The sequence below is a fragment of the Medicago sativa genome, chromosome 5, assembly GCF_051527215.1.
Source record: "Medicago sativa cultivar Bolivia chromosome 5, Bolivia_mono, whole genome shotgun sequence".
NCBI classification, from domain to species: domain Eukaryota; kingdom Viridiplantae; phylum Streptophyta; class Magnoliopsida; order Fabales; family Fabaceae; genus Medicago; species Medicago sativa.
Window position 1 is genome coordinate 74976321 of NC_140753.1, and position 13339 is coordinate 74989659.

Below are 13339 nucleotides of genomic sequence, written 5' to 3' on the forward strand. Positions count from 1 at the left end.
CACTTGGTAGAAAATCTCCTCCATTGCGTCGGAGTTGTTTTTAGCAGCTACGTTATCTTCTTCTTTTACTCTTGGCGAGATTTCTTCTTCAATTTCTCCTTTAAATTGATTTTCCCCAAATTTTATTTAAACCTTTCTTTTAATAGTTCACCATTTTTAAGAGAGATTTGTATCTTTTTATTGTTTGATTTTCTTTCATTTCTCAAGTTATGATTTGAAATAAAAAAATGGTAAATTTTTATTTGAAGTATTGATTTTCATCTTTTTTATTTATGGAGAAGAGAGATTTGATTCGATGTTTTTTGAACTTCTTTCGGTTTATTATGTTTATGATATGTTTGTGAAAATAGAGAACATTTGTTTGATGAGTAACAATTGATTGAGGTTGTTTGGAATAAATCAATCTATATTATTTTATGATTTTTTGTTTTTGATTTGTTGTGTATTTTTCGGCGAGAGTTTTGATTGTAGATCTTGAAGTGCGATTATTTTTTTTTTTTATTATTATTATTATTATTATTATTATTATTATTATTATTATTATTATTATTATTATTATTATTATTATTATTATTATTATTATTATTATTATTATTATTATTATTCAAATTCAATGGAGGCATCTAATGACAAAACTCTTTGCTTGGTATGTAATTTTTCCTTTCCTTAAATTTGAATGTTTTTTTTTTATTTTGATTTATACATAGGATTTTTGTCTTTGTTGATTTATCTATTATGATTGTAGTTCCCTTTTCTGCAACTATTTTTTTCATTCTATATATTTTCTATTTTTTTATGCTTATAATTTTTTTCTTTATTTGTCAAAACAAATCTTTAGTTTATTGTTACAAGGAAAATCTCACTATGATGCTTTTCAAGATTTTGCAATTGGTTTGTAGGAAGAAAGTTTAGTTTGAGGTTTTTTATGCTTGCAGATGGAAAAAGGACGAGATAGGTTAGACAAGAAGAGAGCGTGAGATCTATGCTGATGGGGGAGAATACTTGGACCCATGAAGGCTCGATATAACTATCCTAATATCATTGGTGTAATTCAACAAAGAACTTTCTTGGATTCATGAGCGTTGAATGGAACTATATTAATATTATTCAGGTGAGATAATTTTTTTGAAACGTCTTGGTACATACTAATCATCCATATTAGATATCTACACAAAACTCACACCTTTTTAGATATCATTTATCATTATTTATTAAATATGCAAATTGAAAATTCAAAAGTCATTTTGAATAGTAATTAGGCGATTTATGCAGTGTTCTTCAAAAGGGAATGGAAAGCTTGAGTAAAGTCTTTAAATTATGGAATTGCCTTTCTTTTCCAGCAATAAAATACAATTTATGATAATTATACCTTATCAAGATAATTACACAATGTTTGAAGTATGTTGCATTATTCATTTTTGAAAGGAAAGTATTTTGCATTATATTTATCAAGAATTGATAATCTCGTATTATATGTGCATCATTTTAGGAAAATAATTGTTTATTTAATTGAATAATTATTATATATGATCTTGGTAATAAAAAAATTACGTATATTTTGAATTATTGTAAGTTCACAAATATTTATGGAGAAAATTTATATAAAAGGTTCATGATTTTGAATAATAGCTAATTTTTCTATTGGAATACATATTTGGGTTTTTCCCATGAAACATATGTAACATCCCGCTCGTCAGCTAATGGAAATTTCATCTGTTAAATGTCTCAGAGGATTAAGACTCATAGAAAGTGATCATGATGAAGATATTTATGAGTAATAGCAGTTAAGCATGAGTTGTGTATCAGGGTCAGGTAAACACGACTGAGACGAAGGGCATTTAAGTAAACTCGCACAAGAGAGTATATAAGTGATTTTGGGGGTGGAAACCTCATAATTTCCTTCACTTTCTCTCTCTAGGTTTGAGAGAAAGAATTGTTCTCTCCCTTCTCTCTAACCCACGCCCTCCTTCTCCTCTCCAAACCATCCAAACTTCTACCAAATCATGATCAAGCATGGATTAAGGCAGCTTAGCAAGCAATAAACGCATAAGGGAAAGGATTGAGGCATGGATTGGTTTGAAAGCTAAAGATCAAGAATGAAGAGGAAGCTAGGGTTTGAGCTTGGATCTTGAAGGAAAGCAAGGAAACGTGATTAGGTGAGTTCCATAGATAGTTTACCTACCTTTGGTTGTGTAAATTCATGCTAGAAAGTAGAGATTTATGTTTATGAGGGGTTTAGAACCTTAGTGTACTTTTGATAAATTCTTGTTAGTTTGCCATGAAATAAGTTTAGAAATGTATATGTATGTTGCTGGATGTTTTGGTGCATTTCAAGAACCATTAGAATGAGTTTTGGGCCAAAAATTGGAAATTTGGTACCACAGACCCGAAGAACTACGCTATTAGCGAAATTCTACGCTAATAGCGTAGCTCCCCAGAAAATCCACGCTCCAGGGGCGCTATTAGCGCAGCCCTCTGGAATGGCCAAGTTAATTTTGGCCTGTTGGCCCTCCCTCGGGTCGGTGGTGCGTTCCGAAGCATTTCTTTCATCGTATTACAACTTTATAACCCAAAAACAACATCTAAGCAATGCACATAACATCAAACGATTCTTGAAAAGAAAATCATGGCAAACTTAACAAGAATGGCAAGAGTGAATCAAGAGAGAGTAAGCCGATATTACTCGGATAGTGATGAATTAAGAAAGGGCATGAACGTAGAGCCTTGACATAGCTTGTCAAGAACTAGAATAGTTAGTAAAGAATAGAATGCTAGGCATGAGTAGTATGCTTGATTAGATGCGAAGTGATGTAGAGTATTCTCTTCGTATAGGAACTAGAGAGCCATACAAGTATGGCAAGACGTGAATTGATTAGACATCTCTTCACATAGTAAGTTAAGCAAGCATATAGTTACCTCTAGTGGGATCGTCTAGGGATCCGAGGTAAAAGAGTTAGCATGTTTAAGTTTATTTTCATGCATAAGACTAAGACTTTTAAGAAAGAAAGAGTGTCATGTCTCTTGTTATCCAAATTGGATTCAAGGGGTTCCCCAAGGGGAATGGTTAAGCCGCAAGGGAACCGCATTTCACTAAGTTAAGGTGTCGTGTCTTTTGTATTCCTTCCAAGGTTGGGTACAAAAGGTTCTCCAAGGGGAATGGGGTAAGCCGTAAGGGACCCGTTCACTAAGGGAGTCCGGTGCTCTTGCTAAGCATTTCACCGGTAGTAAGGGATTATCTTCCGGGGTTACTCCACTCGGGACTAATCCATAAAATGAATTCAAGATAATTGTTTGTTACACGCTAACATAATCAATGAAGCTAACTATGCATATTGTTCATATATTTATATGTTATGTCATAGAGCCTTGACGTAGATCGTCAAGAACAAGTAGTGACTTGGCGTAGATCGTCAAGAAGTAGTAAGTTAGCAAGAATCACTTAGGTGATAAGAGATGATATGTTGTAGATACAACATATTAAGCAAGTAGAATCAATTTAAAGAAAGATATTCCGACGACGATCTTAGGTTACCCCTAATCATCCGGTTTAGAATCGGGTCATGATAGAGATATAAGAGAGCCTTGATGCTTAGAGTGTACTCTTGGCAAAGCGGTTTTAGTTCCCTCTTCACCGCCATGACACGTATAGCAGAGAAGCCTATAACAAGTTAAGAATATTAAGACGACCCTAGCAAGCACCGTCGTCTAAGAAAGCAAGTCCCCACACACGTATAATCAACCGGCAGGTTGTATTGTAGACACGTGGTGACCGTAGGTTTCCCCCGTGGTTTCCTATAGCCTAGGGTTAGGTGGAACTCACTGAGACATTATGTCTCATCCCAATCCTTATTTGTTTCAGATATCAGGATGGTTTAGCAAGCTAGTAGCCGGATGGATGTTTCAGTAAGTGTTCGTTCGTACCAGCTGCAGCATGGCATGGATGTTCAAGGATGCATATGGCATATTTTAGAAAATTGAATTGTAATTTTTTGTACGAACGCATTTGTTGTATATAATATTCATTCGAAGTTTTTATGTTGTAAATTTTTAATGTATCCAGTACTAAACTAATACACATGCTAGACTTTCTAGATACGTCTAGTATGAGTGTTACAACATATTTACATAGAATTCAAAACATATTTACATGGTGGCAAGCGAGATTGGGGTCCATATTTAAGAGTTGATCGCCAGAAGAAGGTTTAGGTGAAACATTGGTTCTCTAGAATGGGATTTCATTCTTTTTTTTTTTTGTCAATATAATTCGTTGTAGCAGTGGCTTAACATCAATGTGGAAAGAGCATATAGATTCTCATGTGATCAATTATTCATGAAATTTCATAAATGTGAGGATTAGCCATCCATACTAGTCATCCTCAAGATTTATATGTTTCAATAAGAGAGACAAATGTACAGAACCATGTGATCTTTTTAGTTATTTGGATTCACAATTTCCCACAATATAAATTCTTAAAGGCCATAGATGATCAACCAAACCATTCCCCATCATGATATATTTTGTATATTCAATTCAACAACCAAGACTAGAGTTTTAAGGTTAAAAAAATTCATGGTTGGAATACCTCAAAATAAACAATGTTGTGCTAGGATGATGGAAGAAATATGTTAATGTTGAGTTGTTAGAGAAACTGAACCATTGTCTTAGAGAATTAGATATACTAAACAACCGTAATTAAAATTAAAATTTAAGAAGGACTTCAAAGTTTGTAGAAGGGAGATGAGTCATTATATATTTATGACCATAGATGGTTAAAATATAAAAATGGGATGTGGAACTACACATCTCCTCTATTGATGACATCAAGTTGATTTCTGGGGGTTAATTTTCCATCTTCCACTCATTATGAATCAACGTTATTTGATCAAATTTGTGATGATTTTTTTAGATGGTTTACAAGTGTTATATGGGACAAGAAATCAAGAATGAGTGACACTACTTCTTTAGATGCACAAAAGTGGAAGAGGATTGGCATGAAGATGGGATGTGGAACTAGAGAAGAAAAATAAAATTCTTAGAAAAGGAATATGAGCTTAAATATTGAGTATTGAGTCATGTTATTTAGTCTTGTAGGTTGATGTTTCAACATAAATGTACAGGACCAAAAAATTAATATAACAAAAAGTTTCCGTAATCTTGTTCGTGTTTTTTATCTTTCCGCAAAACAAGATCGAACAACATTAATTGTTGGCGTTTATAAGAATTTAAGATTAAAAACAAAACCATAGTTATATTTGTTGTTATTTGTCACATATAAATTTAATACTATAACATTGACATAAACATGCTTCTTTTAATTATAACATAGAAATCATTCATTCCTTTAATGCAACATAGAATACAACATCATTCATAAGTACATAACAACAATTAATAATAATCTTATGATATAAAATGATAAATAAGTTCACTCTCAATATTGGGTGAGGGTGTTTATGATATTGATCATACTAATGATCAGGGATCTTTGGTGAGTTCTCCTCAGGAGACCCAGAGGAGAGAAGTGCCGGTGGTTCTGGTCTTGGAAAAAGACACCTACCAAACATGCATGGAGTCGCAAGAGGACATGGCCTTCCACAAGCACCACAGTTTAAAGGGTTAAAATTTGTGTTTACACACACACCCCAACAACAATGCCAACTACCAAACCTTGGGCAAGGAAGTCCACAAAACCCACAATTGTCTGCATCAAAAGAAACATCAACACACCGGTTTCTACAACATACACGTCTTGGTGGAGGTTCTTCTGTTTCACATATCTCTGGTTGTGTAGCACAGTTAGGTGATTCTTGATCCTCACTAACGACCTCAACTTCAACACTGGTGTTGGTGAAATTTTTGTTCGCGTTGTCTTTCGGAGTTGTTGAAATCAGATCTCCCTCTATTTCAATTAAAAGCACAAGAAGCAACACAATTGGCACTAACTGTTTTGCTAGAGTTCTCATTTTGAAAGTTGTGAGAATGCTATGCTTTTTGTTTTTGTGGTGAGAAGGCTACGATTTGGAAACCTCTATATATAAGAACTAAAGTGAAATGATCATAGCTTTTGTAACAAGCTTGAAGGTCATGTTTTTCTTACATGTAAGAGATGACAACCTTGATTTTTGTTTGCTTTAACTCTAATATATGTCTGATTCCATTTTCGAAATATTCGAAATTGATTTTAGATGTGTATAGTTCACTTTTATGTGATTACACAATTTTTTTTTTGAAAAAATAATTACTTTTATAAAATTTCAAATGTATTTTTTTTTATAGTTTTATACTAAAATGAAAATTTGAAAGGAAAAAAAAAACTACTTAAAAAATGGCTTTTTATCATAGCTATAATTGGTATTATAAATTCTAATTCAAGTTATTTTGAACCTTAAAGTATATGAGATTTCATTTTGTTTACGGAACATAGTTATTGGTTCATATATAACCACCTTAAGTTGAATGATCATTCTTTATTTTATATTTTCAAACATACAATTTAAAAGAAATTGTCCAGCTATATAAAAATTAGGAGAAAACGTGATTGGAATTATAACTGTTGCAGAAAATGTGTGCCTTGAAAATACTTTTAACATTAGGTGGAATATTTAATGGTGAGTTTTTTTAGTTCAATTATTTTAAAGGTGAATATGAATCCTTATAAAAAGGTAAAGTACTAACGTAATTTGAGAAATGATTTTCTCCTTCCACATGAAAATTGCATTGTCTTTTGAAAACAATGTAACCACCTTAGAAAATTCTCTGTGAAAGTAATATAGATTCGAGGCTTTTAGCTTTACATGAATACATCTAAATATAAATAACTATAGATATAAATTATTTTTAGCTTGATTTATTTTACACGGTTAATTTAATTAAGAACCATTTTTATGACAACCTAAAATAATAACACAATGTTAAACACAATGAAAGAAAAATTATAGTCACAACAAGAAATTTTTGCTTTTGCGTAAAATGTGATTTATCACGTGTATTTTGTTAAAACTTTGAACACACACAAACGAAGAAACTAGGTGGATCACTTAGTGGTGTGTTTTTTTAGTTAAATTGATGATGAATCTTTCAAATATGATAAAATACAAGCGTAATTTGGGAAAAGATTCTCTCATGTCACATGAAAATTGCTTTCTCTTATGAAAAGATGAAAAATACATTAGAAAATTATAAATAAAGTTATCAAAAACCTCGAGGCATATGAGATTTTGTTTTGTTTACGAAAAATGATTGTTTGCTCATTTAAGCCAATGTTAAGTTGAATGCTCCATACATGACTTTATCTTAAAAAATAATATACTTTACAAAGGAAAAACAATTCAAATTGAGATAGAAGTTAAATAAAGATTAGGAGAAAAAAGGACTTGAAAAGAAATATTTTGCTTAAAATGTGACTTGCCATGTGTAATGTGTTAGAACATAAACCACACAAAACCAAAACGCTAGTTTAAATGTTGCAATGTGAGTTTATTTAATAACTTAATATTGAAGAGAAGATATCCTAAAATTAAAGAAGCGAAATGGCGTAGTTTATGTGGTGATACAATTGGTGTTGTGCTTTTTTTTTTAATCTTGAATAACGTTAAAAGAATACTAACTCACATGAAAATTGCTATGTCTTTTGAAAAGAGGGTAACTATACGGTTAATTTATTCAAGAACCAAAATTTGCAACAACTTAAAATAATTACACAATTTTGAACACCCTAAAAGATAAATTGGAGTCAAAACAAGAAATTATTCCTAATGTGTAAAATTTAATTTAGTAAGTGTGTTGTGCCAAAACTTAAAATTGTTTGTAACATCTTTTGAAAAGATAAAAACTACTAGAAAATTCTAAATCAAGGTATTATAAACCTTAATGCATTTAAAATTTCGTTTCGTTTATAAAACATAGTTGTTGGTTCATTTATACCCATGTTAAGTTGAATGATCAAACTTGATTTTATCTTCATATATGAACAACTTTTAAAGGAAAAACAGTTAACCAAAGACAAAAAAAAAAAAAAGGAGAAAAATTGATTGAAAAAAAACCTCTGACAAGTAGTGCTAAAAATATTCTAGAGTAAAAATATGAAAAAACAGTAATTCGATAAAAGGTAGGAATTCAATCACAAACTTTTTATTTTATTTTTAGAGATGATGCTATTGATTGAAGTAATTCTATGCCTCCTTGGTTGTAAAAAAGGAAAGCATAGCATAATTCTTTACCAAACCTTTTCACTTTCCATAAGCAACCTCTAAGAAGAAGGTACAAAATAAGAGTTTGATTTGGAGGATTCAAACTTCTTACATTTTCACCATTGAAACTGATATTCAAGTAGTTCTACAAAAATGTTACAACTTTTATTTTCACTTTTGTCAATAGAATTAACAGTAATTCTAATACTATCTTTTGCAAATCCAATACGAAAATTAATGGTGAAGGTGTTAGACCTTTTGAAGCGTGGAAGGGGTCCATTAATCATAAAAACTATATCAACCACTGTATTTGTTGTATTTGACTCCACCATATATACTATATTCAAGCAAATCCAATACGAAAATTAATGGTGAAGGTGTTAGACCTTTTGAAGCGTGGAAGGGGTCCATTAATCATAAAAACTATATCAACCACTGTATTTGTTGTATTTGACTCCACCATATATACTATATTCAAAATCCATAAGGGTTCTAATGGCACATCATCTCTAAAATATTTCCTTATTTTTCTTTCAATACTTGCATTTCTAAAAATCACTATTTAAAAAGAAAGAAATAGATAAAAAAAAAAAAATCTTCAAGAGAAGCTACTCAAAACAACTTCTTATTTGATACAATTTTTAATTTTTTTTTCTTCAGATTCTTATAAAAAAAAAAGTAATTTTTTTTATTACAAATAGATGAAAACTCCTAAAAATGACATATTCATGGTTGGACAATTCATTTCACTCATTCAAACTAAGACATCAAATGAATTGACTTGATGATTAATAGATACTTCCTTAACCTTTCTCCTAATGTATTATTTGAAGAATATAATGATTTTCAATTTCCATATCCTATAAATAGAATGTAGGATTTTTCAAAAAAATAAATAAATAGAAATGTAGTTCTTATGAGTGACGAGTATAAGACTGTGTGTGCAAAAATTAGATTTCTCAAAACACCTTGCATGTGTGGGACATGTCATTCACACGTCAAACAAGAAAAATGAAACTTCTTCAGGAATATAATAACACTCAACCACTAAATTTAAGTCATTCCAAAGTAATTGTATATATGCTTAGATACTATATTCTAGGCGTGGATTTTATGCTTCGTATCTTGAACTTACCACCATATATGATTCATATATTGAACTTTGTCATCAAATAAAATATATTTAAAAGCCTTTCTTTGTAATTAGTATCATCAGTAACAGCACAGCACTACCAAAGGAAACCTAACCCTAACAGAGCTTTGCTATTAAGGAAGCATAGTTGTTACATATCATTTGAATTATTTTTACTCGACAATTCTCAGTTCTCATATCAACTATCTATTTAAGATAGTACATATAAAATGTACTAATTGTCTGAGAAGATGAGGTATACCTTCCGAGAAGGGGGTGTCTTTCCTCTTCCCGTAGTTAGATAGATCAATTAAGACTGGTCATATGATCCTTCTCTAAAGAGAGGAGTGTGCCTGCAAAAGACATTATGACCCCCAAGTCAGCGAGGTTCTAGAAGGTAGAAAGATTAGTGAATAAGTGAGTATATATACTATATATAGTGATAAAAGTGAGATGATCTTATATGAGGAATAAGACCCCATATTTATAATTATTTATCAAGTGTATTGATCCTTGGTTATTGCTATCTTCACTCCTTGTCATTGGTGTGGTTTGCTATGAGGCTATTGAGGATATCAAAGTAAGCAACCCGAGATAAGTGGAGTTAACTAGATGGTTTAAGTGCAGCCCCCAATAAATAGGAACAATTCGTGTATGTGAGTATGTTTAGTGTAACAGATCCCGAGATAGGAGGGGGTGCCAATCAAGTTCATGTATATAGGAACAACCTGGTAGCTACCAAGAAAGTGGTAATGTCTTAGCTTCAAGGCGGTGGAGCACGCATATGCGCTCTAGTCATATTTGAGGTGCTAGTTTGACGTAATAGATCCTTATCACGTCTTGTGCACCTCTCCAAGGGGATATTTCATACGAGGTGGTGCAAGAGGTCGGGCTCTATGTGGCACCATGTAGACTGTCAAGGTGGTCACTTAGATGTTGGATGACATGGTGAATAATTGGGTCGGGTCTTTTAGAACGCTTCATTACATAAATCAAGTTAATACAATGTCCTATTTTCAAAACAAAAAAAAAAATCTAATCAAAATATGGCCAAGATAATAATTCCATTAATTTCTCAACTCATATTCCAAATCTTTCCTCATTATTATCTTTCATGGAAATAAGTTTCCTCGCCATTATCTCTTCCTCTTAAAAAATAAAACTAGAGAACTCATCCCTCCCTACACGAAGCCACCTTACGTATACCTTTTTACTTCATTTATGGCCAACCCTGGACTCCCCGTCCATAAACAAAAACATCGTTGTAATGCTCACGCCATCCTCTATAAAAACCATCCATTCATCTTATAGAACTGTCAATTTTGTTTATTACATAACCACCTTCACAACAAATTTCTAGCCATTGTAAGCCCTAATTGGAAAACTAAACCGACCATCTTCTCACCCATGAGGTCTGAATTAAAACGCCCAAATTTAATCATTGATAAAAGAAACTTCACCTTCCACCACTTGGTAGAAAATCTCCTCCATTGCGTCGGAGTTGTTTTTAGCAGCTACGTTATCTTCTTCTTTTACTCTTGGCGAGATTTCTTCTTCAATTTCTCCTTTAAATTGATTTTCCCCAAATTTTATTTAAACCTTTCAATTAATAGTTCACCATTTTTAAGAGAGATTTTTATCTTTTTATTGTTTGATTTTCTTTCATTTCTCAAGTTATGATTTGAAATAAAAAAATGGTAAATTTTAATTTGAAGTATTGATTTTCATCTTTTTTATTTATGGAGAAGAGAGATTTGATTTGATGTTTTTTGAACTTCTTTCGGTTTATTATGTTTATGATATGTTTGTGAAAATAGAGAACATTTGTTTGATGAGTAACAATTGATTGAGGTTGTTTGGAATAGATCAATCTATGTTATTTTATGATTTTTTTTGTTTTTGATTTGTTGTGTATTTTTCGGCGAGAGTTTTGATTGTAGATCTTGAAGTGCGATTATTTATTATTATTATTATTATTATTATTATTATTATTATTATTATTATTATTATTATTATTATTATTCAAATTCAATGGAGGCATCTAATGACAAAACTCTTTGCTTGGTATGTAATTTTTCCTTTCCTTAAATTTGAATGTTTTTTTTTTATTTTGATTTATGCATAGGATTTTTGTCTTTGTTGATTTATCTATTATGATTGTAGTTCCCTTTTCTGCAACTATTTTTTTCATTCTATATATTTTTTATTTTTTTATGCTTATAATTTTTTTCTTTATTTGTCAAAAAAAATCTTTAGTTTATTGTTACAAGGAAAATCTCACTATGATGCTTTTCAAGATTTTGCAATTGGTTTGTAGGAAGAAAGTTTAGTTTGAGGTTTTTTATGCTTGCAGATGGAAAAAGGACGAGATAGGTTAGACAAGAAGAGAGCGTGAGATCTATGCTGATGGGGGAGAATACTTGGACCCATGAAGGCTCGATATAACTATCCTAATATCATTGGTGTAATTCAACAAAGAACTTTCTTGGATTCATGAGTGTTGAATGGAACTATATTAATATTATCCGGGTGAGATAATTTTTTTGAAACGTCTTGGTACATACTAATCATCCATATTAGATATCTACACAAAACTCACACCTTTTTAGATATCATTTATCATTATTTATTAAATATGCAAATTGAAAATTCAAAAGTCATTTTGAATAGTAATTAGGCGATTTATGCAGTGTTCTTCAAAAGGGAATGGAAAGCTTGAGTAAAGTCTTTAAATTATGGAATTGCCTTTCTTTTCCAGCAATAAAATACAATTTATGATAATTATACCTTAGCAAGATAATTACACAATGTTGGAAATATGTTGCATTATTCATTTTTGAAAGGAAAGTATTTTGCATTATATTTATCAAGAATTGATAATCTCGTATTATATGTGCATTATTTTAGGAAAATAATTGTTTATTTAATTGAATAATTATTATATATGATCTTGGTAATAAAAAAATTACGTATATTTTGAATTATTGTAAGTTCACAAATATTTATGGAGAAAATTTATATAAAAGGTTCATGATTTTGAATAATAGCTAATTTTTCTATTGGAATACATATTTGGGTTTTTCCCATGAAACATATTTACATAGAATTCAAAACTTATTTACATGGTGGCAAGCGAGATTGGGGTCCATATTTAAGAGTTGATCGCCAGAAGAAGGTTTAGGTGAAACATTGGTTCTCTAGAATGGGATTTCATTCTTTTTTTTCTTGTCAATATAATTCGTTGTAGCAGTGGCTTAACATCAATGTGGAAAGAGCATATAGATTCTCATGTGATCAATTATTCATGAAATTTCATAAATGTGAGGATTAGCCATCCATACTAGTCATCCTCAAGATTTATATTTTCAATAAGAGAGACAAATGTACAGAACCATGTGATCTTTTTAGTTATTTGGATTCATAATTTCCCACAATATAAATTCTTAAAGGCCATAGATGATCAACCAAACCATTCCCCATCATGATATAGTTTGTATATTCAATTCAACAACCAAGACTAGAGTTTTAAGGTTAAAAAAATTCATGGTTGGAATACCTCAAAATAAACAATGTTGTGCTAGGATGATGGAAGAAATATGTTAATGTTGAGTTGTTAGAGAAACTGAACCATTGTCTTAGAGAATTAGATATACTAAACAACCGTAATTAAAATTAAAATTTAAGAAGGACTTCAAAGTTTGTAGAAGGGAGATGAGTCATTATATATTTATGACCATAGATGGTTAAAATATAAAAATGGGATGTGGAACTACACATCTCCTCTATTGATGACATCAAGTTGATTTCTGGGGGTTAATTTTCCATCTTCCACTCATTATGAATCAACGTTATTTGATCAAATTTGTGATGATTTTTTTAGATGGTTTACAAGTGTTATATGGGACAAGAAATCAAGAATGAGTGACACTACTTCTTTAGATGCACAAAAGTGGAAGAGGATTGGCATGAAGATGGGATGTGGAACTAGAGAAGAAAAATAAAATTCTTAGAAAAGGA

General features: G+C 31.1%; 1 protein-coding gene and 2 long non-coding RNA genes across 3 annotated transcripts; 1 reads left to right on the top strand and 2 right to left on the bottom strand.

The window, feature by feature from the left end:
* Positions 1–505: 505 nt before the first annotated feature.
* Positions 506–5153, top strand: LOC146925004 (uncharacterized). Its single transcript, XR_015011004.1, has 3 exons — positions 506–1111; positions 1730–2156; positions 3860–5153. It is a non-coding gene; the product is annotated as an uncharacterized LOC146925004 (long non-coding RNA).
* Positions 5154–5273: 120 nt separating this feature from the next.
* LOC146925005 (uncharacterized) lies at positions 5274–5999 on the bottom strand. The gene has a single exon (XM_085710979.1). The coding sequence runs from the start codon at positions 5962–5964 to the stop codon at positions 5470–5472; it is 495 nt and encodes a 164-aa protein (XP_085567105.1). The 5' UTR covers positions 5965–5999; the 3' UTR covers positions 5274–5469.
* A 3553-nt stretch (positions 6000–9552) lies between these two features.
* On the bottom strand, positions 9553–10268 carry LOC146925006 (uncharacterized). Its single transcript, XR_015011005.1, has 2 exons — positions 9754–10268; positions 9553–9675 (listed from the first exon to the last, which is right to left on the bottom strand). It is a non-coding gene; the product is annotated as an uncharacterized LOC146925006 (long non-coding RNA).
* Positions 10269–13339: the final 3071 nt, after the last annotated feature.